Below are 27,758 nucleotides of genomic sequence, written 5' to 3' on the forward strand. Positions count from 1 at the left end.
GGAGGGGGCTTTCCTCGCCGGCTGCCTCCTTTCGAGTGCGAGGCTTGGCTGGCTGGCGCAAGGCAGGACGTTGTAAGGCTGGCTCTGTGCTCGGTGCAGAGGTTCCTATGGGGCTAAAGGGCTTGGAGCCCAGCAGCGAGGGTCGGAGAGGGGCACTTGGGCTGCTCCCATTCAGTGAATTCAGTGGGTCAGTATCAGGTATTCATCTTTAATTCATTTCACAGCAGTCAAGGGAGTGGGGGAAGGGGGAAAATCAAGTGGCAGATATTTACATCTAAAATTCACATTACTTGTTGGATTTAGAACATGCTACCACAATATATACAGTAAAATACTTCTTGGGACACTAGTACAAATTTTTTTTTTTTAACTTTGCTTTCTGGTACAGGTAAGATCATTTTTAAATCACTTTTTTAAAACATAAATACACAAAAGAAATGGTTAGAAGTTTTCTTATTTTAAATAAGCACAGAATGCCGGAGGTTAAAAACACATTTATAGGGCTGAATACCAATTGGACATCACACTCTATACATTTTTTGCTCAAATTCCTGTACAAATACACAGCATTCAAATAGGTATTTACAAATAAGCTTGAAAGAATGAAAATCAGTATTTCACAATCTTTTCAGAGGATTCTCATTTCTGACCTCCCACTTCCCCTCAGACTGGCGTTCTCCAACGATAGGGATTTGGATTATGTCCTTTTCATCCAGTTAGGGAAAATGGAAAGGGAAAACACAAACCTAGTTCACCTTGCATAAAAAAGCAAGGCCAAAGCAACCCACACTCCCCTCCCTACTATCCTGTGCTACCAGGTGGAGAAGGTCGATGTTCTTATGTGATGACTGCCTTGTCCAGGGAGTGATGTTCAGAAGTGCCCTAAGATCTAAAGATGCCCTCCTACCTAAAACTCATACCCAGAGCTAGCCCCTGACCCTGTAACACTTGTGAACACCAGATGCTTCAGGCCTGCCCTCTGATGTTGAGGTTGCCATGACTGACTCACTCTGCCTGAAGCCAGCCTTACAGTATCAGAAAGGGCCCACACTGGTGAGAAACACCCTCCAGATGCCCTGAAGGTAAGCGGCCCTCCATCTTTCCCAATAAGTTACTTGCTGGTATTCCTGTTCAGTAAGCTGGCGTTTGTTTAAAAGAGAACACCCTGACTGGCCTTGTCTGTTTGGAAAGAGGAACTGTGGGGAAGGGATGGGATCTAGGGCCCCAGGCCTGGCCACGGAGGTCAAGCCAGTAGAACTATGGGAGAACACACCTGCTCAACAAGGAGAAGGCCGCCTTGTGACCATCAAAGTTAGGAACTCAGGCAAATGAAAGAAAAATATTTTATCTGTAGGCTTTTTTTTTTTTTTAGAGTAACTTAGAAGCACCCTGGTAAAATACTATTACCACCCCACCCTATCCCCCAAATAATAAACCAAGAGGAAAATCAGTGCCCTGACCTGAAAGAGTTTCCTATAAAGATACCTCTGCACTCTTCCCAACAGACTGGGGAGGCTGGAGAAACTGCCTTCCTGCCCGCCCCCGGAACCCTGAGTGCTGGTCCCTAAGGGCCTAGAGCAAGGGGTGGGGGGCAGGGACGACTGCACTTGGCCACTTGGGAGAGGATAATTCAACCTGCATGGCTCTCTGCTTCCAAAAGGAGGAGCTCCGTCCCACCCCCTTTACCCAGGAGCTTGCTGAACCTGACCAGGAGTCCTCAGGGCTGGAAGCCTGGCTGGGCAGCCAGCCCCACGGCTCAGAGGTAGTGCTGAAAATCCCTGATTCAGGAGCTGGATGACAGGCATTCTGGCCACTTCTGAAAGTTCAGAGGATTTCCGGCCCCTGCCACACCCTAGCCTCATTACTATGCCAGCTCTTTTCTCAACACTTGGCCTCCTGGGCCCTGGGGAGGAAGGTGGCTAGGGTCGTCCCTCTGGCTCAACACCCCTCCCACAAACCCCAGAGGGCAGAGAATCACCTTTGCAGATCCATTTGCCAAGGGGGCTCCTGCAGGACATGAGGTGTATTGAGAGTGGAAGTGAGCAAATGGTCAGAAATAAAAGTGATGGAGGGAAAAGTCCAAGGTAGAGTGGGAGGCAGGGCTGGCCCATGGAAGCCTGGCAGTGTGCCCTGGGCGTGCAGTTAGGCCAGGTCACATGCCTGAGCTGGCAGGATGGCCCAAGAAGCCCCTCAGTTGCACACTCCTTGACTCAAGACTGGGCAGGTGGGTAGGCATTTGTGCAAAACGGCTTGTAGCTCCCCTGTCCACCTGTGACGTGTAGTCCACGTGGTCCTTGCAATCCCTGAATACAACCATGAGCTCTTCTGTCCATGCAGCAACGGAAGAAGTCCCTAGTGCAATTTCCATTCTTCTGTGCATCTCTGCCCTGGAGGGAGGGCCTGGGCTCCTACCTCTGGGACCCACAAAGCTGCAAAGCAATTCTGTCTGTGCAATATCTCCGAATAGCTCCACGTGGTCTGGAACTGCAGGAGGAAGAAAGCATCTACTGCACAAAGGAAAGAAAGGAAAACCCATTGAAATGGAAACGTAGAAAATGAAATAAAAAGAGAAGCCACAAGCCTTCATGCTGCTGCGGCCTCTGGACATGGCAACACACGAGTTCACGGCAGTAGAACGTAGACTCGGGGTGGTTCTCTCCTGAGTGCCAGGCCTCTATGGCTCCCTGGCGGGGGGGACTTGCTTTTCCGACCTGGAGTGGTTGGGCAAGCTGCTCACTGAGGGTGGCATCATAGCCACCCCCCCACCCACCCCTCACTGTTCCCCACGGCCGTGCTCCCATGCCATGCGGGCCTGCTCTTCCTTGGCACTCCCGGGGGGCAGCGAGGCTTTGCGGTGCAGGCCTCGAGGCCTGTCGGCATCTTCACGTAGCAGCACGCCCTCATCGTGCTCTAGGGCCGGCAGGCGGGTGTGGTAGGGCTTGGGGGGCAGCGCAGGCGGGTCCATGGGGTCCTGAGGGATGACGCACCCTGGGGCTGAGTGGCTTCGGCATGGCTGGGCCTTGATGGAGTCCAGGACGGCGGACTCGGAGAGGCTGTAGTGGACAGGGAGGTAGGGTGGCTCAAGATCTTCATCGGCGTTCCAGGCCTGGCTTGGCATGGAGTCCATGGTGTCGGTTCGAGGTGGGGCCTCCGAGGAGTGCCCAAAGTTACTCTCGCTCAGGGAGGACACGCCGCTGCTGGCACTGCCAGACAGTGTAGAGTTGCTGCCGTCCAGACCCGACTGGGGGCTGGTGGGGGAGGCCGGGATAGGGTGGAGAGGAGACTGCAAAGGAAAGGGTGGGCACGTTAGAACCCCTTCTCCAGGTGGGCTGGCTCCCGTGGGAAGAGAGGGCCAGGCACTTGTACACATCAGCTGTACACATGCATCTTTAGCAGCCATCCCCTGGCTCCCCCTGCCCCCAGCAAGCTAGTGGAGCCCAGAATCAGCTGCATTTGTGTGGGCAAAAATGGCCCTGCCCTGGTTGCTAGGCACTTGTACCCTGTGGCTCTGGGGTGCTGACAAAAGGGCTGGGTCATCAGGCCATTGGGGACCGCAGAAAGAATCCTAGGGACCATGGGCCAGATGAATGCATTCTGCTGCTAAAATCTGTGACAGAGTCCATCTTTTCCAACGTGCAGAAAAATGAATGAGTTTTCACGAGGCTTTGCTGCCTCCTGCTTCTTGCTTTTAACTGGACTCTAGTTTAAAATGCTCTACCATCTACCACGGGCATATTTCTTTACTTGTTGAAGGGTAGTGTGCCGATACCCCACGGTGTCAGCAAGGAGCCCCTCCAGCCCCTCACTGCCCCTTGCCCATGCACTCTGTGCTCTGGGTCCCACGTGTTGCTGTCCCCAGGACCCTCTAACCTCCCTGTCCCTGTCACTTTGGTTGCAGGATACATCAGTCATCTGCATCCCGAGCATGGCTCTGGCTGCTCCCAGCTTCTGCCAGGTTGGGAGCTCTGGGACAGAGGAGCAGGGGAGGACTGCAGTTCTTTTTGTAGAGCCAGGTGATTCCAGAGGAGATGAGAAGATTCTTCTCACACCCTGGTGGGGCTGTTGCTTCAGTACATTACCTTGCGCAGAGTCCGGGCAGGCAGGGCTGGGGGGGTGTCACCCAGGGGGTGGTGGAAGGCGTCAAAGTGTAGGGAGTAATGACCTGCAAAGGGAACAGAACCAGAGCCTCAGCTGGGGCCCTTCTTGGGCTGTGTGCCAGCATATCCTGCTGGGCCAACTGGGCAGCCATAGGAAGAGGCTCCTGGGGACCCCTCAGCATTGAAGGCCACAGAAAAACCTCTTTTCACTGGAGTTCTCCAAAACAGGCTCCTGGAGTAAAAGACACCTGTGCCACACAAAAGGTCAAGAAAGTCGAGTATGTCAGAGCCCATGGAACGACGGGCTGCAAGCAACTGCAGCTCTCTAACAAGTTGGTAGGCAGCGGGCTCAGCACAGTGAGTTCCATGGTCTTCAGCCCCGCTGGCTGGGAAGGCATTACTGAGTTCACCTGCTGTACTCGGAAACCTCACTGACCCCAAAGCCCAGCAGGATCCTTCCTGTGGTTGGGATGTGTTTTCCTTTGCTGAGTCAGCCCAGAGAATGGCCCATCTTCTTAGTTTGGAGGGCTCTGCTGCCCTTGCCCCTGAGTAGAGTCTGTCCCAGGGATTATCTGGGGGACCCGCTGGAGGTCTTCTTACCATGCAGGCTTCGGGGAGGCACTGGGGGGGCCAGGATGTGCCCCATGTGGGCAGACAGGAAGGGCTGGGCCTCTTGGGCTCCGCTATCCAGGCTCCAGCTGCTGGGGGCTGCTGGCACCGCTGAAGGGTGGAAACAGATGGCATGAAGGGAGGTTACTTCTTGAGCCATCCTCAGGGAGAAGCCTGTCCTACAGCCTATGGCTTCTCCAGGTGTCTGCTAAGTACCCAGCACATGTGAGAACGGCATGCTAGCCTCTAAAAATGCTGGCCAAGTGAGACACTGTGGCCCATGAAGGAGGGACAGAAGCTGCTTAAGAGGATGGCAACAGAGGGAACTGACATCTGAAGAGTACTCGGGGAGAAAGCTGAGAGGGCAGCAAGAATCAAACAGCAAGAATCTGCCTCTGGGACTTGCCAGGAGGAGGATAGAGAACAGAAGAAGTGAGCAAAGCAGAGTGGAACGGGCTGATGAGAGAATGCAGACATACAGCAGGCCATAGAGCTCCTCCCCAGAGCCAGGTCAGGGCTCTCCAACTGCCCTGGCCCAGTGGGAAAAGCAGGGAGCATGGTGGGTGGGAGCCAGAGACCACCCCTCCTAGAGCTAGTGCACGGATAGGGGGTGGGCAAGGGCTGTCTTCCAAGGTGCCTGTGGTAACAAACAAGCTGTGCTCATCTTACTACTTCTCTGCCTACTGACTGGGTTTGGGAAGCACAGGGGTTTTCAGGCAAGGACTAGTGTTCACTGTGCCTGCTGGAGGAAAGAGTATACAGCTCAAGAGCTGTGGCTCATGTCTGGCTGGACTGGCAGCTTCCCAAGAAGAGGGAGGACTATAGAGCCAATGGTGCTTTTAGGCCTGCAGAGAGGCCCAGTTCCTGGCACCCACATGTCATGGATACAGGGTAGAGTGGGCACTGGAGAAGGGGAAACCAAGAGTGTCTACCTATGCTAAGGAAGGAGTTCAGTGCCAGAATGCTTCCCCTTCGTCCCCCAGCTATGGCTAGGGTGAGTGACTTTGCAGGAAGGGAGACAAAAAGAGGAATGGCTGGAACTTGAACTCTGAGGGTGCTACTCTGCAGGATGTAAATCCTTTTGGCCAACAACTGGAGACCAGATCCCACTGACAAGAAATGTACCTTTTCTCTGATGGGGCCAGGCAAGCATAATATCCCTTTGGGGCTGTCAGCAGCAGGGAAGAAGCTCACAGTCCAGGCACCTAGGTGCTGGCTTTGTTCTGAGGCAGCTATAACTAAACTGTGCCTCAGGGGGCTGGAGTTTAGAGTCTCCATGCTCCAGGTACTGACTGGGGAAAGCTAGGGCCTGATGGGACCTAAGAGGTTCAGGAAGGGAAGGAGCTGGAAGGATGTGGCCAGGAGCAGTCGGGCCCACATAGTCTGGGGATAAGGTGGTGATGTCCTTTCTCTTTCTCCCCATGCTTCTGGAACTATAGTGGGCCTGCAGCAAAACACAAAGTAGAACTCCACTGTCTGAACAGCTTCAGTTCTCAGGACCATTCAGTGTCTTGGGATGGTTGATGGCGGGTGGTAGGAGGGAGGGAATGGTGGTTACCAGGTGGGCAGACCCTCAATTGTGACTAAAGAGAGGAAAGAATTCTGAGTTTGATGAGCACCACCAGGTAGATTCCACCATAAAGCCTCCTCAGGAAGCCAGGAGCACCGGAAGAACAGGACAGACCCATTCTCATATAGGCTTCCTCAAAATGGAGCAGGAGCTTCTGGGTCCTCAGCACTGAAGCTCTCTATCTCCAAGGAGAGAGGTTCCAAAGAAAGTCACCTAATGTCAGAAGTTAAGAAGCTTGGAGATGGGTATGGGCAGCTTCCTCAAAGGGGTGCTAACAGTGCAAGACCTCACATGTACATCTAGGCCCTGGAAGACCTGTGGGGCCATAGAAGTTCACCCACAAGAGCCAAAAGAAACCTGCAGGCAAGGGAGGCTATGGGGGAAGAAAGCTGGCAAGGCTGCAGTGCTTTACAAAGGGTGCCTGGTTGAGTCACTCCATGTGAACCAAAAGTCATCCAGTTCACCTTGTAGCCTGAGATTAGTGAGTAATGAGGCCTATGGACTTTTGTTATGTGGCACAAGTACACTGGGACTAGTGGAAAATCTAAGATAGAGTGACTTAGCATAGGAGAGGGGGGGCAATCCCTGCTGTGGCCTGGCCATTTCTCTCTCTCTCTGTTTCTGTTAACAGAGGTCCAGCACTGGCCTGAGGTCCCCACTGCACAGCCTACAGCCCTGAGGGCAGGCTTATCTGGGCTGGGAGTCACTGGCAAAGAGAGATGACTACAAGTGAGAGGTGGAGTCCTTGTGGGACTCAGGATCCTGATGATAAGAATGGTAACAAGTATGTACAGCTCCTGCCCTGGAGGATCCAGGTAGAGACTTAGGGAGCTATTACTCTGGCCTGTGTGTTCCCACTAGGTAAATGTCTCATTTGCTGCCCTCGAAGTGCCGGCATTGTGGAGTGGACGTGCTTGCAGTGGGCTCAGACTCTTTCCTTCCCACACCTGCGGTGGGCGTGTCCAGCTTCTTGCTGCAGCCTGGTCTGAGGCCTGATGCTTTTCTGTGTCCAGCTGGTGTAGAGTCCTGGTCTGGCCACCAGCACCCATTTGAGCTCTGAGCCTGTCTGTGCTCTTGGCTAGCTGTCAGAGGGCTCCGCATCTCAGGTGAAGAAAAGGCACTGTGGATTTGGGCCGCTGAGGCACTCTGTAACAGGTGCAGGGTCCAGGTAGGCTGCATATTTCAGGGATGTGCCGCCTTGAGGCTAGGAAAGCATCTTCAGCCGGAATCTCCGTGGTCTTTATGGTTGAGCACCTGGTGCTGATGTCCACCAGCCACTGAGGCTGTGGACCTTGTGTCTGGTCTCCTTAAAGAAGACACAGAGGCCTGTCCTCAGTGGTGAGTGAGGAAGGAACAATGACAGTGGGGATAGCAGACAGCAGTTGGTGAGGAGGTGCAATGACAACATGACAGCTTTTTAAGGACAGGTTCTGATGGGACAGCAGGTTGTATACCCAGGGACTGAGTGTGCCCTACACTCCAACATATGGGGGAGAGGGAGGGGAAGCTACAGGGAGGGGGGCTGGTCTGGGCCAGGTTCTGGGTGGCAGGTGTGCTAGCACAGTCCTCATAAAGGTATTGCTCTGGGTTAAAATGAACTCAGATCTCCTCATGTGAGGCTTTGGGCCAAGGTCCTGTGGGTCCAAGTCTGCTTCTTCCATCAGCTTGCTATGGCAGAACACCACATAAAAGTGCACTATCCACACAGCCTCTGTTCTAAGGATTGCCCAGCCTCACGCCCAAGCTGATGGGCCTGCAATGTATAAGACGGACTCACAGCAGCCACTGGCCAGAGTGGTTACAGGAAGACTAGACTCAGAGTACCTGGGCCTCCCTTAGAAATGACTGTCTCTGGGAAATTCACTTTGCCATGGTCTGTCCTTTCCATTCTTCTAGGGGCTTGTTTGGCCCAGGCCTATTCTGGACAAGAAGGAGAGGTACCTGAGGGCCCAAGCTGAGAGTGACCAAAGGGGCCACAGGGCCGGCTGAGTTCTGAGGCTGGTTGGAAGGAGCCCAGAGGAGTGACTGCCCACAGCCTGAACACAGCAGCCTGAGTTTCCATAAAGGTGGGCTCAGGGAAGGTGGAAGCTGGAGCCTCTCTGAGGGTGGACCCTGGGGAGGGAGATCTATAAACTAACAGGATCAAAACTTAGCATCAAGCCAGACATCGGTTTAACAGTGAGCACAGGAGGTGATCAGGACTCTGGACAGACAGACAGGCCTGGGTGTTGAAGTATAGCACAGCCTTGGCCAGTTGGTGCTCAGGGACAAGAGTCAGACGCTCAGGATGGGAAAAGACATGGGGGAGGCCCCCTGGGAAGGGGAACAATACCTTTTTCAGCCACAGACAGATTGGGATCACTGCAGGGTTTGCAGGATCCGACCACTTGCTGGAACAGGGCCCGCTGGAAATTTGGCAGCTGAGGGAAGGAGAGAAGTATCAAAGAGGGTGAAAACAACCAGTTATACCTTGGGGAGCAATGCTGTGGGCCCAAGAGCCAGGACATTTTAAGAGAAGACGGGGAAATCAAAGCAGTGGTAGGGTTCATGCTTGAGATGTGTTGAAAAGCTCAGGCCAGCCAAAAGAAGACTGTCCCTCGCTGTCTGGCTCTGAGTGCTGCCATGGCAACATTGGAGTCACCTCCCTACCATGCCTGGCTGGGCTCCAAGCTGTCTTGGGCATGGCCAAGAGAAAGGACATAGGCACGTGAAGGTGTCTACCGGCATTCCTCTGTCCTGCAGGGAGACCCACTGGCAGAAAGGGCTGAGGGACCCCTTGACCCCTCAGCAGTGGCAGATTTGGCCTCCTGAGGTCCTCACATAGGCCCAAGTCAGCACTGAGGGTAAGAAAAAAGGGCAGCACTCAAGCCGAGAAAGTCACGGACAGGACCCACTGTTCTGATGCGCAGCTGCCAAGCAGGCCTGTTCCCTCTGCCTGGCGGGACTGATCAGGCACAGAGAGGTACTGCTGAGCAACTCCTGACACTCTGGAACTAGGTAACAGTTGCTTGGAGGTGACTCTCATGGACTCTGATAGAAGGGTAGGCAGGCTGGGTGGGGAAGGAGTTAATCTCCCACAGCTTCTGATTCAAGACCTCTAGGTAGGGTGTCTGGAGAGCTGTGCAAATGGCATGGAATAGTCCCAGCAGCCAGTGAGGGGTTTCCGGTAGATGGATGGCCAGATGAAAGAGGCAGAGTTTGCCCAAGTGAAGATGGCCTTTACACACACACGGAGAAAGGCCATCTCCAGACCCACATCTACCACTGCCTTCTAGGGACAGGAAAGAGCCAGTTTCCTCCACTAGGGGGAGGAGTCCAGGAGACAGGCAAGAAAGACGGATAGCTACACAGGCAACAGTGGCTCCACCACACCACCATTCTTCCCACAGTTGCACTCCATCTGGCTTGCCGAGCCTCAGAGCCACTGTAGTCCCCATTCAGGGGCCCAGCAGCCTTCTGAGGGTCTCATGGCAGAACGAAGGAGGCACGGAGGACAATACAATAAGCCTAGCAGATGCAATGAGAAAAGCCCAGGCTGACGAACTTGCAGCAGAGGGCAGTCAGGAGTCTGTGTCTACTACCTGTCCATTCTCCAGAATGGCTGCTGGATACATGGCACTGCTTGGGCGGTCCCGGTGTGTGGGCAGCAGCAACATCATTTCCCGGGCGTGGCGGTACTTATCTGGCAGAGAGGGAGAGCCTGTAACCAAGTGAGAACAATCACGCACAGATGACAAGCCACAGATGAAGGGCCCAGCAGGCAAGCATCCTTGGGGCCAGGGAACCAGGGTAGATGTCCCCTCGCAGCTGGGGTGAGGATGAGCTCAGCAAGCACAGGAGGAATGAAGCAGAGCCTGCTGGTGAGATGGGGGGTAGGGGTGCTGAACCTGACGTTCCGGCGGAGGTGGGTATACTGTACACCAGGGTGATGCAGGCCCACTGACAGAGCCCCTTCACCATGCTCAGAGGCAGGAGAACTGAGGACTGGAGCCAGGCCCCAAAGGGCCCCCTGCACCCAGCACTCTTGGGAGATGGATGTGGCCTGGATCTGGGCTCTCTCAGGGGGCCCAGGCATGGGCACAGGCCGGCTTGCAATGGAGTCATCACACAGAGACAGACACTCAGATAACATAGTGGTACAGTTCTTGTTTGATACACTGTGTCTCCATACACTTACCGTCTCCAGACACCATTGGCCCTGTTCTCAGCTGGCTCCCTAGCACCTTTTCCCAGAGGCTTCTCCTTCCCAGATTCCAGGCCCCCAGAGCCTGGTCTCTGCTTTGCTGGCCATCCTACTGCAGCCCCAGAGCCAGACTGGCAGGAGCTCCAGAGCCCTGCACACAGGTGGCTCTCTAGGGTTTCTCACTCTGAGACTTCCCTTCAGTGAACTTGGGAGTCATGGAGCTAGGCTGAGGGTTGTGGGCCTTTAACCCAAGGCTCTTGAGTTGACTTGGTTCACGCTTTTCTCCTGTGAGGTTTCTGTGGTGACCTCTGGCCTGAGGGGCTGTTACAGAGGCCAGACCACACTAGATGTGTGGCCCAGTTTCCATCAATGCAGGCCATAGCTACAGGCCCAGAAACCTGCTAGCCCATGGTTCTTGAGGGGACCTTCCACAGAAACAGAGCATAACTTGCTGGCTTTCCTTGGGAATGGATAATTGAGAAGGCCCTCCACATGTGTACCACTCATTCTGCCAGACACCAGCACATCCATGAGAAACTGGCTGCCTCTGGCCGGCTCAGGCGGTTGAAACCCTTCGGTGGCATGCCCTCTGTGAAGCTGGTGAGCTCATGAGCTCCAACTGAGAGGTGAAGCTGGAGCTCTGGAGGTGCTGTGTCCCTGAGACTCAGGGTCCCTGAGTGTGCAGTGCACACACTGTCAGGGCACAACTATAAAAGGTCTCTCTAGTCAGCCTGCCCCAGGAGTCCTTGAGATAGCCCTCCTGTACTCATTTTAGACTAAGAAGATGAAGCATAAATTCTTTGCAGAAGTCAATATAATAATAATCAGTGACTGTTTAGAGAACAATGGAAAAGAGCTCCTAATCCCACTGATTTCTATAGTGCCTTCCCACCAAGAAACTGAATGCTCCCTGAACCCTGCCATCCACAGCTCTGGACAGGGCTCCCCTCCACTTAATGTGCTCAGAAAGAGATGTGCGCCTTTTCACCAATTCAGTTACATATGACTCCTAATGACACCCATTCTACACTAGGCATGTATCTGGCACATGACATACTGCCTCACTGCGGCTGGCTATGGTCCTTGACCTTGCAGAGCTTACTGCCTGCTTATCAGGCCAACCTCAGATCTGCATACTCAATGTCCTGATACGTGTTGGGGGTGTTAGGATGGAGGGATGGGAAGCCTGCAGGCTCTGGGTGCTCTGCAGAGGATCTGAACCCGGATGATGGGGGCCTCTCTGGTACTATAACAAAGGGGTGCTCTGTGCTACGGCTGCTTTTCAACTCTACCATCTACTTCTCTCCCACTGCCCTCAGCCCTGGGAAGCCAATCCCATGGGAGCAGAGAGTGATGGCTACTTTTTGTGAATATATTTAAACATCACAAGAACTTTTTTGTCACAGGACTTCTGCACTACTTGAGCTGTGGTCTGGGTAAACCCAAAGGAAGCTAAGTCCCAGCACGACTGAGTTATTTAAGGAGGATCAGAATCCCCGTTTCCTAACCCCAATTAGTCTTTTCACCACTAGAGGGAGCTACCTACTTACAAGAGTTTAGAGTGTGCCTTCCACGCCTTATGGAAGGTTTCCAAATCAACGGGGACCACAGCAGAGAGTATCAATAGGCTTGGCAAGGAAGGCCACTGGTGTCATGACCACTCCTGGGTGTGGAGGAAGTACTTCCAATGCCAAGGACCCTCCAGAACACCTTCTCCTTCAAGGCCTTCCCTTCCACCCATAACGCCAGAAACAGAGTGGACTGCTTTCTTCCTTTTGGGCCCCCAGAGCATCTCCACTGCATCTCCCACATTATCTGACAATATCAGCTTCCTCTGTGATGTCTGGTCTAGGTCTTCTCTCTATCATCTCTCATAGGGCCCACCGCTGGTAGGTTATATACAGGGCCCATGGTTTCCTCCATATTGGCCTGCACATGGATTGCATGGATGGTGTAGCCTGAAGTGAATCCTGCTCTTTCTTAGTTGCCTCTGCCATCATCACCATACCCTGCCAAGTTCCATTTAACCTTTTTGTTTACTTTGTACTTAATGTCTACTCCAGAAACGGAAAGGCCTTCTGTAAACCTTTCTCTGTGATATTCTGGAGTTTGATCCTGGTGATAGCTTGCCTCCAGAGATGGCAACCATCAATGCCTTCCCTCCAAAACACAAATGCCACTCCTCACATGAAGAGATGGAGTCTCCTTCCCCACCCTGGTATCTAGGTTGGCCTTAGTGACTTGACCAGACATCAGAATGTGGCAAAAGGGACATTCTGGGATTTCCAAGCCTAGGTAATAAGAAGCCTTGCAGCTTCTGCCTAGGTATCTTGGAATGCTTGCTCCGAGAAAATTCAGCTGCATGTTGTGAGAAGCCCAAGCCAGGGTGAAAGGCCCTAAGTAGGGACTCAGGTCAGTAGCCCCAGCTGAGCTCCCAGGTGACAGTTACCATCAGCTGTGTGAGTGAGCCATCCATCCTGGATGTCCAGCCTAGTTGAACCTTTAGATGACTCTAGCCCTAGGTGACATCTGACTGTAGGCTCATTAGAGACTGCAAGCCTGGCAGCAATAGCCAGTAGTTGACTGGCCGGTGAGCTCTGACCACTCTCTTCTCTTGCCATCTCGCACAGTCATTCCGGGAAGCACTAGTTACTACAGCCAAGTATACCATTCTACCACAAATGCTTCTGTCTAAATGGACAGAGAATCAAATTTCACTGTGAGAACTAGGATCAGACTTTGAAAAAGACGCTTGCTCCCAGAGAACAATATTTTTTGCCAAATGATAAGAAGTCAGGCAATAACTGGCAAAATACATGGCTTTTCACAGAGCTTTTTACATCTCTCCTGATTAAGCCTTTCTCAATTGAACAAGGTCTTTTTGATTGTTGTTACTTTTTAGAATAACATTTTCCAGGGTTAAATTTAGTCTTCAAATTGAGTTTTCACACCGTGCATTCACATTCTATTCCTCAAGACAAGACTCACTGTTGCCTTCACTTTGATTTTTATTCTTGCAAACATTTCAATGGGAAAGAACTGAGCTTTCTCATGGACTGTGTGTCTTCTTACTGAGGTGGAGATGTGACAGCGGCCCACCTCTGTGGCAGCACAGCAACATCCACTGCTCAGAGCAGGGCCTGGAGCCAGCCAGAGAGAGAGCCAGGGCTAGGAACACTTGAGTCCTTAGTGCTCAAAGGGGAGCATTCTCTAAGTCCCAGGGCCGCTTTCAAAGATGGAGCCACAGATGAGAGGAGGACAGGTGGGGCTCATGAGGCCCTCTCCTCTCCCTTCTGCAAGCAGCGCCCTGCCCTCCTTACCTCGGGCACTGGAAGGGGCAGAGGTAATCATCTGGGATGGTGCTGAGTGAGTGGAACTCAGGCTGGAGGAAGAAGGGCTTGCCTGGGACGAGGACAGAACAGAGACGTTGGTGACTGAGCCCTGGTACCTGGGGTTGGGATACGCGAGCTGCAAAGGGAGAAAAATCAGCAGGATAGAGGTCTCAATGGCCAGGATTGTAGGGCTGACCCAGAGTTGGCTTCTTCATGCCATGAGGTGCCCAGACCCGGTGTCTGATGCAATACCCTAGGTCTGATGGAGGCCAGGTTAATGGCTGGCACTAAGGGTCACCCACACCACCCATGGAGCAGGGTTGTTGGGTTGACTTTAGTGATGGTGCCCACTGAGGATGCAGGACTTAGCCGTCAGGAATGCCAAGGAAGGAGGGCAATTTGGTGGAGGACCTCTCCCATGGGATCTCTAAGAGCAACCAGGACTGAAGCTAGATTTCCTTCTTGGGAAATAAAGCCTGGGAACTGTGACATGGGATGTGTGGAGGGAAGGCAGTTTTACTGGCTCTGGGTATTCTAAATTCAGAAACTAAAAAACTAAGCAGTGATGCCAGTGCTCAGATCAAATCAGCCAGTAGAGAGGTGAGTCCTCCAGGTATGGTGCCCTGGCCCGTTCTCTTTGGACAGCTCTGGTACCTGCATATGATGGTATAGGTCCTCGGGAGCCTCGCCCATGGAGCTGTCACCCAGCATCACCACGTTTCCCGCTTCACTAGATGCGTGTGAGGAGAGAGAGGATGATGAATGGCGGCCTGTGCCCATCAAGTTCATGGGGCTGTGAACAAGAGTGGTAAATAGGGAGGAGTCAGGCCTGGAGCTGAGAAACCTTGCTAGGTGGTAGGAGGACAATGTAAGGGGATGTGTGAAACAATCACCTCGAGCCTCAGCCACCAGTGGCCTGGAGGGTTTCATACCTAATACTTATGCCTATCTAAGGTTTGGAGCAGTTGTGAGCCCAACCTGCTGCTCAGGGTTCCCCTGGTCTGGGAGGGCCAATAGTAGGCTGGCAATATCTCCACCTGGAGTTAAATGGTTTATGGCCACTCAGTTTGATAATAGCAGCAATTTCTCAGGAGGATTGAAAATGATATGCTGAATCAGGTCAAGGATTCCAGGTCCCCTTGCTATGGGGTGTTAGTCTGAGCCAGCAGCCACCCCCTGCTGGGATCTGCTCCTAGGCCAGGAGCATCTTCCTGGAATGGGCAAGCTATTAAATAGCTGGTTGGCAACCATTTGTTGGCTTTTTTACATGTGTGGTCACAGGTTTGCTAATACTCTCCTCTATCAATAGTAGGCAGCCCCTCATTCATTCCTTCCATCTCCTTTATGGAGGCCCAGTCTGTGCTGATTGACTGTTTATGCTGCAAAACAAACCCAAGAGTGAGGGGCTCCTCTCCCTGGCTCCTCCTCTGAGCTAGCCTTCCTGCCCTGGAAACTTGGAGTATCTCCAATTGAGCCCAGACAGACCAGGTCTCCTGAGTTCAGAGTATCTACACCTTTTTTTTTTTTTTTTAAGATTTTATTTATTTATTCATGAGAGACACATGGCAGAGGGAGAAGCAGGCTCCATGCAGGGAGCCCGATGTAGGACTTGATCCCAGGACTCCAGGATCATGCCCTGGGCTGAAGGCAGGAGCTTATCTGCTAAGCCACCCAGGTATTCCCCAGAGTAGCTACACCTTGATGTGTTTCTACTTTACCATGCACTTTTCTCCCTTAAACCGCCTAGTGATCCTCATTCCCCTTGGGATCAGGTCCAAAGGGCTGAATAAACATGGCCCATTTAGAGCTGGAACTGTCCCCCTTCCATGTTCTGGAATCCTGCATTACAGCCACGAGGCTCTGCTGGTGGGGATGACCAGGCTGGCTTATTTACTTCCTGAGGCATCTGCATGTGTCTGTCTCTTTCCCAGATCCTGTTTCATCACCCTCCTAACCTCAGCTCGTTTCTGCCTCACAGACTTCTACTTATCCCTCTAGACTTACCCCAAATGCCCCCTCCTCTGTGGTCTCATGATATCATGCACACTCCTTTGTCACCCAGAATGACTGGATGTGAGCATGGGTCCTGTGGCAAGAGCTGTGTTTGCTGTGTGCCATGAGTAAGACGGTATGTAAGCAAGTACACACACCTACTTACTATTTCAGACTTCCTAGCTCTGACCTTTGACATCTAGACTTCCCTCTGTGGAGGGGACCCTCCCCAGCCCTAAGGCCATACCTGTGCCGGTGGGTCATCTTGATGTTCTCAGGGCTCATGGGACTATGGGATGCTAGGACATTTCCCCGCGGAGTGCTGGTGCCTGAACATGCAGGACTTAGCTTGTCCAAACCCGGAAACTCCTGTTGAGAAATGAATGCCCCTTCATCAGAGTAAAGAATGAGTAAGTAGTTAAGGGGTGAGTGGGCAGAGTGTGGGCTGGTGGTAAAAATATAAAAGAAAAAGAATCTGATACTGTTGGTTGAACCTGAACTGCTGAATACTTTTGGGCAATGGCCCCTTCATGACTAAAACACCCTTCTAATGGCACTGGAGTCTAAACCAGAGGCCAGGAGGCCCTGGGTTAGTCCCACTAAGAGAATGCATCTGGAAGAAGCTGACATTGCTCTGAGTTCATAGGAGTGTGTTAACAGGCATTCTCAGGACAGAATAAGAGTAATAAGAGCTGGGAGCAGGAGAGGAAGAGTTGATTATCAGCTGTCAGACAGTGGGCACCTCTTACAGAAGTTGGGTTTCTTGGATTGTTAAATGGTTCGGCTCTTAGGGACCTGGGTTAAGTTGCCTATGACACAGTCTATGGGAAGATAGGATCCCAAATCCTGATATTAGTCCTTGAAAAAACAGTACAGTTCTATTTTGGCATGATTAAATTCTTATTAAGTAGACAGACATCTTAGCAGAAATTTTTGAACCCAAACCCTTCTGGGTAACACACATTGGTCTGTGTTCCTATCTGTGACTCTGGAGAAACAAAGCACAACTGTCTAAATTCCTTCAATCCTTCACAATCTGTGGGTCATAAGTCCTACTGGGGATGTTTCTGAGCTTGACCTGAAGAAGCAGCTGGTTTTCCAACCCCCTCCTGCCACAACATGGTGAAATGAAAAACAAGCGCAAACTGGAAAAACACCTGCACGTGTTTCCTGGTGACTCTGATGTATGCAGGTGAGTATTTTCTGATTTTTGCTGCAGTGACCCAACAGTCTTGCATGGCAGAGAACATTCCTCACCCCATTGGCCAGGCTCCAGTCTGCCTGGGTCACCTGCTGTGATGTGAAAGTTTGCACACAGTAGAGACCAGCCAAGAATGAGAGTTAATGGAATACCCACCAGATTCAGTGCTATTACCCAGTTCTTTACTAAATGGACATCTTAATTTTAAGGGGGAAACACTTTCTCTGCATGTTTCACCCTGAAATACCATGACAGAATCCTTACAAAAAGGACAAATTTCAGGCTCTGGAAAATGTACCCATTTGTCAAACTACAGACAAATTTCTTTTTCTCTTTTTACATTTCATGCTATCTATACCTGTGCAGGAATGGCTGGGGGCCTGAGATCACCAGAACCTCCACCATCAAGAACAAGGCAGGTCAGGTCCACTGAATCTGAATGGTCCAGCTTCCCCCAGCCCAGTGATCATCCCTGAATAAGAAACTCTCGTTTTTGATGGCCTTGCCCTACACTGAACAGCTACTTCCCTTGCCACAGTACCTGGGTTCACACCCCTTGAGATCTGGCAGCCAACCTGTTCAGCAGGTAAGTTTTTCTAGAAAACACTTGGAGTGTTTTGAAAATGGTTGAAAATGGGGTAAGAGTATGTAAACAGGGGGCTCAAGACCACTGAACTCTAGTCCTGGAATACAGGCTCTTCTTTTGCCTGTGTGAATCATTCCTCAGGCCAAACTCTGCCACAGAGGCCTAAGAGCCAGGTTAGAGTCAGGGAGAGCTTCTGGAGCCTGGGCTCACCCTAGGTTTTGTCAGATGTGAGTCTGGGTTACCAGACATGTTGGAGGAAGAGGGATGGACAGACAGAACGTAGGTAGAATTTGGGAAAGGTAAAGAGAAGGAAGAGGGATGGGGGAGGACATGGCATGCAGATGGAGAGAGAAAGATGGGAAAGAGGGAGATGGGGAGAGAGGGCTGGCTCAGGCTATGCCTTACCTCTGCAGGGTCTTGGGATGAAAAATATCTCCAAAGAGATATCTACGTGTGGGCCTTATACTTTAGCTCTTTTCTTTCTCATATGAAAATCTCTCGTCACCAGCACAGTATCTTGAAAAATGTTCTTTCCCTTGAATCTTACTCCTCCTCAGGGAGGGGAGTGAATGAGGGGATCCTGGGCATCCTTCCCCTGGTTAGAGCACTCACCTCTGCCTCCTGCCCCTCTGTGGTGGGAACAGCTTTCCTTCACATTCCCCACCCTTCTCCCCTTCCTTTGGCTTGTGGCACTCTGCAGGAAATGACACCCTTTTCTACTGCAGCAGGGGCATGACAGGGATCAGCTTACATGGTAGAGACTGGCACGCATCATCTGGAACTGATCAATCAGCTTCTTATGCAGGGGGCGCATCTCTGGGTGCACAAACTTCTCGTGAACTGCCAGCCCAACTCCAAGGACGTGGACCTATTAGGGTGACAGACAAGGCCACTCTGCAAGCCAAGGGGGTAGCCCTTGAGAACTACAGGCATCCTGTGGTACATAGCTGTTCCCTCCTAGCCACTGGCCTCTAAGCTCTGCAAGACATACCTGCTCCTGCATGAGCTCCTTGAGCTGAGTAATTTTCTCTGCATCTCCTGGGTGCTTGGTGATATAATCTTTATCAAAGAAAGCCTGTGAAAGGAAAGGCTAAGTCAGGAAGACTCTTTCCAGGACTACCACTTACAGGAGGTCTGGGAAGCCTGAGTGTAAGGTGCCTCTTGAAAGGCAGATCCTCCCTCCTCACAGGTATACACACCATCTCTAGTCTGGCCTGCTTGAACCTCCTGCAATCACAGGTGTGTTTTTTGTACCTAAGAAGGACTGAAGGTAGCCAAATAATTTAAGCCTGGAGGCTCCCTCAGGGAGCCTGGATGGTCTGGGTGGGGCAGACAGGGCTGGTGGCCAGGGTGTGGGACCACTCTCTTAGCCACACACAACTTGCTTCTTGTGAAGGGCTGAGCTCCAGGGCTCCTCTTGGAGGCCACTTAACACCTTCCATAATCAGACAGATTACCCATCTGCCAGAGTTATAAAAAAGAATAAAAAAGAAGAGAAGGTCCCCTGGGAGAGCCAGGCCACAGAAAAGGGAGTGGTAGGGAACTTAAAAGCCTTACCCCTGGACCATCCTCAGTCAACTGAGGCACAGTGAGGAGAGGGCTAGTTGGGAAGGCTGTCTTAGGAGGTTGGAGTCTCAAGAAGAGGCACCCAACCCACCTTCCCAGCAAGATCATGGGTTTGGTCCAGGACCTAGCTCACCTCTTGGTAGCGTGCAATGCCCCCATTGACAGCTGCATCGATGACACCATTCAGGCACATGCTGAGCAGGTTGATGTTGCCATGCACCTGTTTGTGTTGATACTGGCTGATGAGGGCCCGTAGCTCCTGGTTCTTATTCTCAACCACTTGGATGGCATTCTCCAGAGGACTTACCTCCACCTGAGGGCACACAGCATACAGTGTCATCTCAGGTACAATGACAACCCTTCTCTTAGCATAGTCCTAAGAGCAGTGGTGATCTAAGACCAGTGGTGCTGATTCCCACCCTTGTTCCTGTGGATTTAAGATTCCTTGACCTCTTTTGAATTTTCTCTTCTGATCTGTGGGTACTTAGAAGTACAGTAAATAGTGAAGAGCACCAGTTCTGAAGTCTGAGAGCTCTGGCTTCTTGAACCTCGGAGAATAGTTTCCACATATGTAAACTGGGAGATTAAAAATACTTGCTGCCTAGGGGTGTTATGAGGATTCAAAGAGAAAAGGTGTACAGCTCTGTATAGGATATAGGCATAGGATTGGCCTGTGGCAGCCCAAGCCAGGCAGGTGGCTGAAGCTCGCTTTCTATCTTCAGTCCTTAAAGGAAGGTCCCCAAAGCCAGGGCTGAGGGTCAGCACATCTGAAACATATCTCACCAGTTCCCTCCTCTCCACTTCGAACCACCGAGAGATGCCGGGCAAGCTGTGGGTGAGGGTCAATGTGGTGCGCTCGATCCACAGGCTCTGTAAGGAGGGCACAGGCGGGTACAGGCCATTAAGCAATTTTTGCTGTGCCTGCCTGCCTGAAGGATAAGACACAGATGAGATTCTGAGAAAGTGGGGTTTGCCCGGCTTTCCTAGAGTTGTTCACCTTGAATTCATTCTCCTTGTCCTTGGGGCCTTTGTGAAAAGGCCTGTCGTACCGGAACTTCCTCACATTGTTGACACGGTAGAAGCTCTTGACGCGATCTGGGACCCTATCCATCTGCAGGACATCCACATAATCTGGAATGGGTGTCACTGCATAGATCTGCAAGTCTGGGCAGGAAGTAAAGGGGAAACCCAGGCTTGCCAGAGAAATGGATCTGAGTACTCACCCCCGTTATCCCCTAAAGGAGAAGAGAATACCACAGCCCCTGTCCCCTACTGGTGGCAGCAGCTGCATCTCAAGGGCCAGATGAAACCCAAGTGCAGTTAGACCAAACCTCCCTATCTGTATCCTCTTCCTGCTCTAGCACTGCATCTCCTGAGCACTAGCCAACATGAGATGTCAATAGCCAAGAAAAAATGGAAAGGGGTCAGGAGAATGCAGGTGCCCACCCTGCAGGAGCAAGAAAGTTGCAAGGGCCAGGGCCTGCCCACTGTAGGTAAACTGTATTTCTTGAAGAAGAATCTTTTAATAACAGTACTTTTTGGGGTCTTTGTGGAGAGATATCATGGGAGTCCACCTGGTCTCCCATCTCTGGAACAAGCCTGTACAGTCATCATGACTGTCATGAGGTCTCCAAGGAAGCTATGTGAAGGGGAGGAGGGGCAGGCTAGTGTTTGCCACCAGACTTCCAAGTGCCACTAAAACCACAGGCACTCCCCATCGCCTTCCCGACTCCCTCCACATCCACTCCCAATGCTGTACCTCAGTCCTCCTCACATAGACTAGGCATAATAACAGATGCACATAGAAGCAGGGCACAGAAGTGGTGGTTATCCCTGTGGTAAGAGCCTTGGTGGACCCTAAATCATCCTGTTCTGTGACTGTTCCTAGATGCCTAGACAGATCCTTCACAGGGCAAGGTAGGGACTAAGGTAATGGTAGCAGTGAACCTCAGGGATAAAGGTCCCCCTGAAGCCCTACTTAGGCACTCCATGGCTAAGGGCATGCCATGGCTGCCTCTGTGAGGCATGAGGGCCCTCCTACATGTGGGTTCAGTGATGAGGACACACTCTATTCAGGACGTATGGGGAATCTAGCCTGTAAGGCCAACAACACAGCAGAGACACAGCTGACTGGGTGGGCCTCACCTCCCAGGACTCCAAAATGCCTTCCCCCACCAAGCATCAAAAGATACACTGGGCATCACACTGCAGGATGGCATCGTCAGGGTGGTTGGGGTGCTGCATGGCAACAGCCTGTGGGAACTCGCTGAGCATCCTCTGCTGGAAGGCCTCCAGCCTTTCGTAGTCATGGCCTCGGCACACGTATTCTTTGTTCTGCCACAAACAAGAGAACATGCTCTATGCCTTGCCTCCAGTCTCCCGCCTCCACATGGCTGTCACCAGCTACTCACATCACAAGCATGTCCTAGGAGCTCCTGTGATAGGCACAGCAGTCAGTCCCTGCCCTAGGGGAAGCGATGATCTGAAGGAGGGGGACAGATAAAGGGAGACTTGCACTGTGATGTGGCAACCTGGAAGCAGGGCACAGGCTGTGGGAAGCTTGGAGGAAGGAGGGTATCTTACCCAGGAAGGGGTTGAGGTGGGGGGTGAGCGGATTTTAGAAAAAGTCATGCCTGAAGGGAGTACTGAAAGGCCCAACTGGGTCAGCTCTAGGAGAGAAGTGGGGAAGGGCACTCTGTGTGGGTACAGTGACAACCAGGGCCTGCTTTGGAAGGGCTACTTTTATTAGCTGGGAAAACAGTCTAAATATCGCCCAGTGTTCAGTAGGTATTCAATAATTACTCATTGCACTGGCAATAAATTCCTTTGCAATTACATCAGCAGAACAAACTGTTAGGACATCATCCTAACTACACATTTCTTAAAACCTTGTGTTACATCATATTTGGTTTGAGTTAGGTCTCAGTTTCTCTCCTGGTGGGCTGATGTCATGACAAGGCACCCTCAATCCTGATGCTCTGCCTACCTCACAGCTGGTCACGCATGAGTGAGTGCAAAACTCGTTCAGACCTCTGGTGACATGGGTCTGCCTGCCCAGCTGCCTCACTAGATTCACTTTGACAAAGTGGCATCAGGCACTGGCAACCCCTCCTCTTGGCATATTTTCAGAGGAAGAGAGACCGAAAGGTCCACAGGGCCAGCCATATACTTACCGGTACGGGGATGATCACTGGCCAGGCCTTGGAGGACCTTAAATTTTTTTGGAATAGAACCTCTGCCCCCTTTTCACTTCCCCTCTTACTATGGGAGAACTCAGCTAAGGCTGGGCCACATGTCTGGATGGATCAGAATGAAAATACCAGAAGAGAAGTCAAGGTCAGGAGGAGCAGGCTGGCCTCTCTGGTGGAACACACCAACAGTCAAAGGACAAGAGACATTTCTAAGTCCCTTGCTTGATAAGCAGAACTAACAAAGAAGATAATGATAAAGAACTGGTCTTTTCATATCAACTTGCAAATGTACTATCCTTACCAGTATTTATTCATGGGTCAAATGAAGAGAAATAGAAATTCCCCCAAGAAGGGAGGGCTGGATGTTTTCCTGACTCTGTGCAGATTAGTAGATAATCTCGCTTTGTGAAGCGAGAGAGGCAGATGGTCCAGAGAAACCAAGCTGACAGAGCCAAAGTAATAGATGGCCTATGTGTTCAAAGGAGGTGAGGGAGTAGCCTAGCTTTCTGGGGAAGACTCAGCAGGAGGAAGGCACATAGCATTGACCTTGAGGCTCGTTGTTGGTTTCAAGTTTGCTTGCATAATCTTCATGTGAGACAGATCTGGCTGCCATTGCTTTGTACTTGGTCCTTGCCATCTACCAGGCAAAACAGCTACCTCCACTGGGACTTATTCCATTTGCCAAAGATTAACCGAGCAGCTGCAGTAAGGGAAGGCAGCATGTGTCTAGGCCAGGCAGATTTGTATGCATGAAACATAGCTCCTAGGAACTGCACCTTGTGTGGAGATGGTGATGGACTGGTGTGTGACGTTTCCTAATACCCACTGCTATTCTTCCTCCATTACTGGCACCACTGAACATTCAGACCGTTGTTTCCAAGCATTATTTGATGGGCCAGATGCATACTCTGCATGTCGTGAAACACCGAGATGCCCTGTGACATGAGCATGTGGGGTGGAAGCCAGGGAAAACTATGATGGAGACCTCTGTTTGGCAGGGACAGAAATGAGGATACCAGGGCCCGATTTTGTAACATCCAAAATAATGTTTGATTGATGATGATTTTAAGAGTAAAATCTGGTTTTGATATACAAATTATGGGACCGAACAAGGAGAATAAAATGACAATAAAGCATAATTTGCAAAGACAAAATGAGAAAGAAGTAAGTTATAAGGCCAGAATCATTAGTTTGTCTAAGGACTTTCTAGAGATGCTTTTGGTTTCTGATTCTTGTGTGATTCCTTCTTTCTCTTCTGCTGACCTCTACTTCCTGACCTAAGCTTGTGGGGGCAATAAGGATGCCACTTCTGAAATGCCTGAGGGGGATGGTCCCTAGAGAGTGAACAAGTCCAGTTCCCCTGAGGAGACCCTTTAACTAATTAATTAATTAATTTAAGGGAGACATTAAGGGCACCTGACCGGGGATCCCTGGGTGGCTCAGTGGTTTAGCACCTGCCTTCGACCCAGGGCGTGATCCTGGAGTCCCCGGATTGAGTCCTGTGTCGGGACTGCATGGGGCATGCTTCTTCCTCTGCCTGTGTCTCTGCCTCTCTCTCTATGTGTCTCTCATGAATAAATAAAATCTTAAAAAAAAAAGGGCACCTGACCTGTAATGTGAGATCAAGCTCATCGCTGATCACTGGCTAAAGCAATTTCTCCGATAAGACAGGATCTCAAACATATCAAAGTGATTCTATGAACTTTCCCAACTGCTTTTTGAGAATTGCAGACACAGAACTTTAGTAATATATTGGAACTGGGGACATTCAGAGCTAGCCCTAGTTCTCAAGGGCCCTAAGTCCCTTTCATCAGCATAGGTTCATTTTTTTTTTAAAGATTTTATTTATTCATTCATGAGAGACATGGGGAGGGAGAGAGAGAGAGAGAGAGAGAGAGAGAGAGAGAGGCAGAGGGAGAAGCAGGCTCCACACAGGGAGCCCGACATGGGACTCAATCCTGGGACTCCAGGATCACGCCCTGGGCCAAAGGCAGATGCTTAACCGCTGAGCCACCCAGGGATCCCCATCAGCACAGCTTCATTTAAGCCACCTGAGAACACTCAATCCCTCTGGGCTACAGACTACAAGCCTCCAACTGCTCCTGGAGCCTCTGGCTTTTGGGGAATAAAGAAGAAAATTACAACTGTTCAGCTAGTGTCAGTCCATCTATCCTCAGTCATTCCTTCCACTCTGTTGGTGTACCCAGCTCAGACTTCCAGGGAATGATGGGGAGAAATGGCTTTTACCCTCCTGGGCCAGAGATCTGGCTGCTTAGAAAAGGCTTTCCATAAACTAGATCCCCTCTGGCAGCTCCGACAAATTTCTCTGAAATCAACAAGTTCTCCATCCTGGCTGCATAGCCTATAGTACAGCCAGAGGGAGAACCATTATCTTAAATGACAAACCAAGAGGCCATCCTACTATTGAGGTCAAGGCTGTATTGGTATCCTATCTGGCTGAGAATGGTCACAATGGAGGATTCCAGGCACTGGAACTTGAAGTTGGAAGGTTTCTAGACATACCTTATGGGACATTCTCAGACTTGGTCATTTCCTAAAGGAATAGGTTTTGGTAAGAAAATCACACTTATATATTCCAGGTTGCTACAAAATAGTACAGGAGAGTAAAAGTCTAAAGTTGGCAGCCAGTCCAGTCAAACAAAGTCAAATGCCTTTTGTTCACTAGTTAGTCCTTCAAAAAATGGTATTCAGTAGAAAAGGGAAAAAAGTTTAAAAAAAAACAGTTGTAAATGAATTATGTGTAAAATATAAGTTCTTATGACTACCTCAATGGACTCACCCGAAGAAAGAAAGGAAACTTCCTGCCATAGAAGCCGACCCGAAAGAACTCGGGTTCCAGGCGTTGCTGCTCCATGATGTTGTCATAGTAGCTGGCCTCCATTTTCTGTGAATGAAAAAGGCAGTTGCCTTCAGGCTGGCCTGACTGCTAGTGGTGTCCAAAGCAAGTTCTCCCAGGCCCAAGACATTATCTTTTGGAAACAGAACATGGAAACTCAGACTGTGTAAGAAGTGAGCCCTTTACCATGATCAGCCTCTCCTTAGGTTGCAGCATGATGGCAGAAGCAGACCTCCTCCTTCATCATCTTCTGACGGGTGCGGACAGTGGCTCAGCACTCTGAGGGTCCTACCCAGTGTGTAGACCCAACCCCACACAGATCCAGGCTTCTTGGTCTTTCAGGGGCACGTATTTAACATGGACTTCCCCCCAGGGATTTCTGGTTTTGGTTGACACTCATTACACACAAGTTGACTTCTGGCTGGTGTTAGTTATAGGTGGTTGGTTAATAGCTCTTCTCAGCACCGCTTTCCATCAGTCCAGCTGCACTGCTCTTGTCCATCTATCATCTGACTGACGAGGCTAACAGTCATAGTGAGAAAGTCTCAGTTGCCAGTATCACTGGTACTGTTCCAATTTAGGAGATCTTAAACTTTAAAACTTCAACTAATATCCATGATATCTGGCATTACCAAGGTGAGTATATTTCTTAGTACTGGCTGACCTGGCTTTACATTCAGGAAAAACTCGCTGAATTTTGACTAGGAAGGTAGCTCTAATGCACTCAATCAAGCCAGCTTGCTGGAGAGCAGTGGCCGTCAAAGACCAGTCAAGAAGCTACTTCTAGAGAACCCCACTTGTTAAATAGACCCTAATCCCTACCTGGAGCAGAGAACATGGCAGAGCTAGCCACATGGACTGGGTGGAGGAGGAGGGTGAGCTGAGACTACTGACTTCTCTCTGCTAATGAAGTCTGTAGCTGCTTTGCTTTGACTCACAGCATTAACAACCAGGAAAATTTGGGGAGACCTTCAAAGTCCATGGGACATTTCACTTAATTTTTGAATATTTTGCATCAAAAAATGCAGTAAGAACAAGGTGCTTGAAAGTGACCACAAGCCAAAGCAGAAAAAGATCTTATAAAGTTTTCAGATGAAGCATCCCTGAACAGAATCATTTTAGGAAAGCTTCTCTATAAAGTTGAGCTGCCACCTCTTTCTTCCTTGAACCCCCTCCATCTTATTCTGCATATGCTGCTTCTCCCTTCCCTGAGCACCAGTGGCTCCTGCGGTCTGGATATCATCCTTTGTCATATGCGTGTTTTAACTAGTTCCCCAGTCAGACTGTAAGTGTCTTGAGGGCAGGAACCTTGGCCTCTGCTTCTCTCATACTGTCCGCAGCACTAAAACAAGGTCTAGGCCCACAGTGAATGCTCACTCAGAAGTTGATGCCAGGAAAGTGCTAGCACCTCCAGTCAGGTTTGGGATAGGGGAAGGGGCCAAGCTCACCCGAATCCAACTGAGGCTCTGATAGTCGTAGAGGCTCTCATACTGACATGCCAGCTCCCTGCACAATGGGATCCCAAACTCCCAGCTCTGTGTCAGAAATAAAAACAAGGCTTCAGCACATCAGACATCCTCAGAACAGTCCAAGCTCACATGGAACACATCAAAGGGCACAACCAAAGGCCTCCTGCAACTCATCACAAGGAACATCCACTCAAGAGGAATCTGTGGAGGACAACACATAGTGCTGTGGCTTTCTAGCTCAAGGCATAGCTCTCAAGTTTCTCCTCAAATGTCTTTACTTCAAAGAGGCCTTTCCCTGATTACCTCATCAAGGACAGGAACTCCCCCATCCCCTGCATTCTGTTTTGTTATTCTCTAGTTATCTTAAAAAAGTATTTACTTTTTTGTGTATTAGTCTCAATTAGATGACAAACTACATGAAGACAGGAACCCTGTTTATATACTTTATCCTCAGAGCCTAGAGCAGTGCCAAGCGTGAGCAGGTATTCAATAAAGATTTATTTAATGAGTGAATGAAGATAACAATGACTTTTATTATTTTTAAGTTTTTATTTAAATCCCAATTAGCTAACATACAGTATAATATTAGATTCTGGTGTAAAATACAGTGATTCAACACTTCAATACAATATTCAGTGCTTACCACAACAAGTGTACTCCTTAATCCCTATCACCTATTTCACTCATTCCCCCACTCTCTTCCTCTCTGGTAACCATCAGTTTGTTCTCTATAGTTAAGAACCTGTTTCTCAGTTTCTCTCTTTTCTCCCCTTTGCTTATTTGTTTTGCTTCTTAAATTCCACACGAGTGAAATCATAGGGGATTTGTTTTTCTTTGACTGATTTATTTTGCTTAGCATGATACCCTCTAGCTCCATCCATGTTGTTGCAAATGGCAGGATTTCATTCTTTTTGATGGTTGGGTAATATTCTCTTGTATACATATATACCACCTCTTCTTTATCCATTCATCTGTCAATGGACACTTAGGTGGAAACAATGACTTTTAAATTAAGATTACTGAAGCTCAGAAAAAAGTATGGAAGCCAAGCAGGTAGTGACTACCCAAGGACTTAGTAGTGGCTCTATTTCCTTTATAGAAATAT

General features: G+C 50.3%; 1 protein-coding gene across 35 annotated transcripts in view; it reads right to left on the reverse strand.

Moving 5' to 3' along the window:
- Positions 1-194: 194 nt before the first annotated feature.
- DOCK3 (dedicator of cytokinesis 3) overlaps positions 195-27,758 on the reverse strand; it is a 523,288-nt gene continuing 495,724 nt past the window's right edge. For 11 of the 35 annotated variants that reach the window (XM_072720925.1, XM_072720921.1, XM_072720896.1 and 8 more), the window contains 16 exons: positions 26,633-26,719; positions 25,128-25,232; positions 21,329-21,470; positions 20,134-20,300; positions 19,920-20,006; positions 19,270-19,449; positions 18,562-18,645; positions 18,322-18,438; positions 16,031-16,152; positions 14,446-14,584; positions 13,780-13,927; positions 9,858-9,976; positions 8,609-8,696; positions 4,698-4,817; positions 4,080-4,162; positions 195-3,283 (listed from right to left, as the gene is read on the reverse strand). In XM_072720925.1, coding sequence (XP_072577026.1) covers positions 2,774-3,283; positions 4,080-4,162; positions 4,698-4,817; positions 8,609-8,696; positions 9,858-9,976; positions 13,780-13,927; positions 14,446-14,584; positions 16,031-16,152; positions 18,322-18,438; positions 18,562-18,645; positions 19,270-19,449; positions 19,920-20,006; positions 20,134-20,300; positions 21,329-21,470; positions 25,128-25,232; positions 26,633-26,719 — 2,298 coding nt within the window. In that variant the 3' untranslated portion in view covers positions 195-2,773. The remainder of the gene's footprint in view (positions 3,284-4,079; positions 4,163-4,697; positions 4,818-8,608; positions 8,697-9,857; positions 9,977-13,779; positions 13,928-14,445; positions 14,585-16,030; positions 16,153-18,321; positions 18,439-18,561; positions 18,646-19,269; positions 19,450-19,919; positions 20,007-20,133; positions 20,301-21,328; positions 21,471-25,127; positions 25,233-26,632; positions 26,720-27,758) is intronic. The other 24 variants (XM_072720928.1, XM_072720923.1, XM_072720927.1 and 21 more) reach the window with 7 other exon arrangements.

Source organism: Vulpes vulpes, chromosome 9 (assembly GCF_048418805.1).
Source record: "Vulpes vulpes isolate BD-2025 chromosome 9, VulVul3, whole genome shotgun sequence".
Lineage (NCBI taxonomy): Eukaryota > Metazoa > Chordata > Mammalia > Carnivora > Canidae > Vulpes > Vulpes vulpes.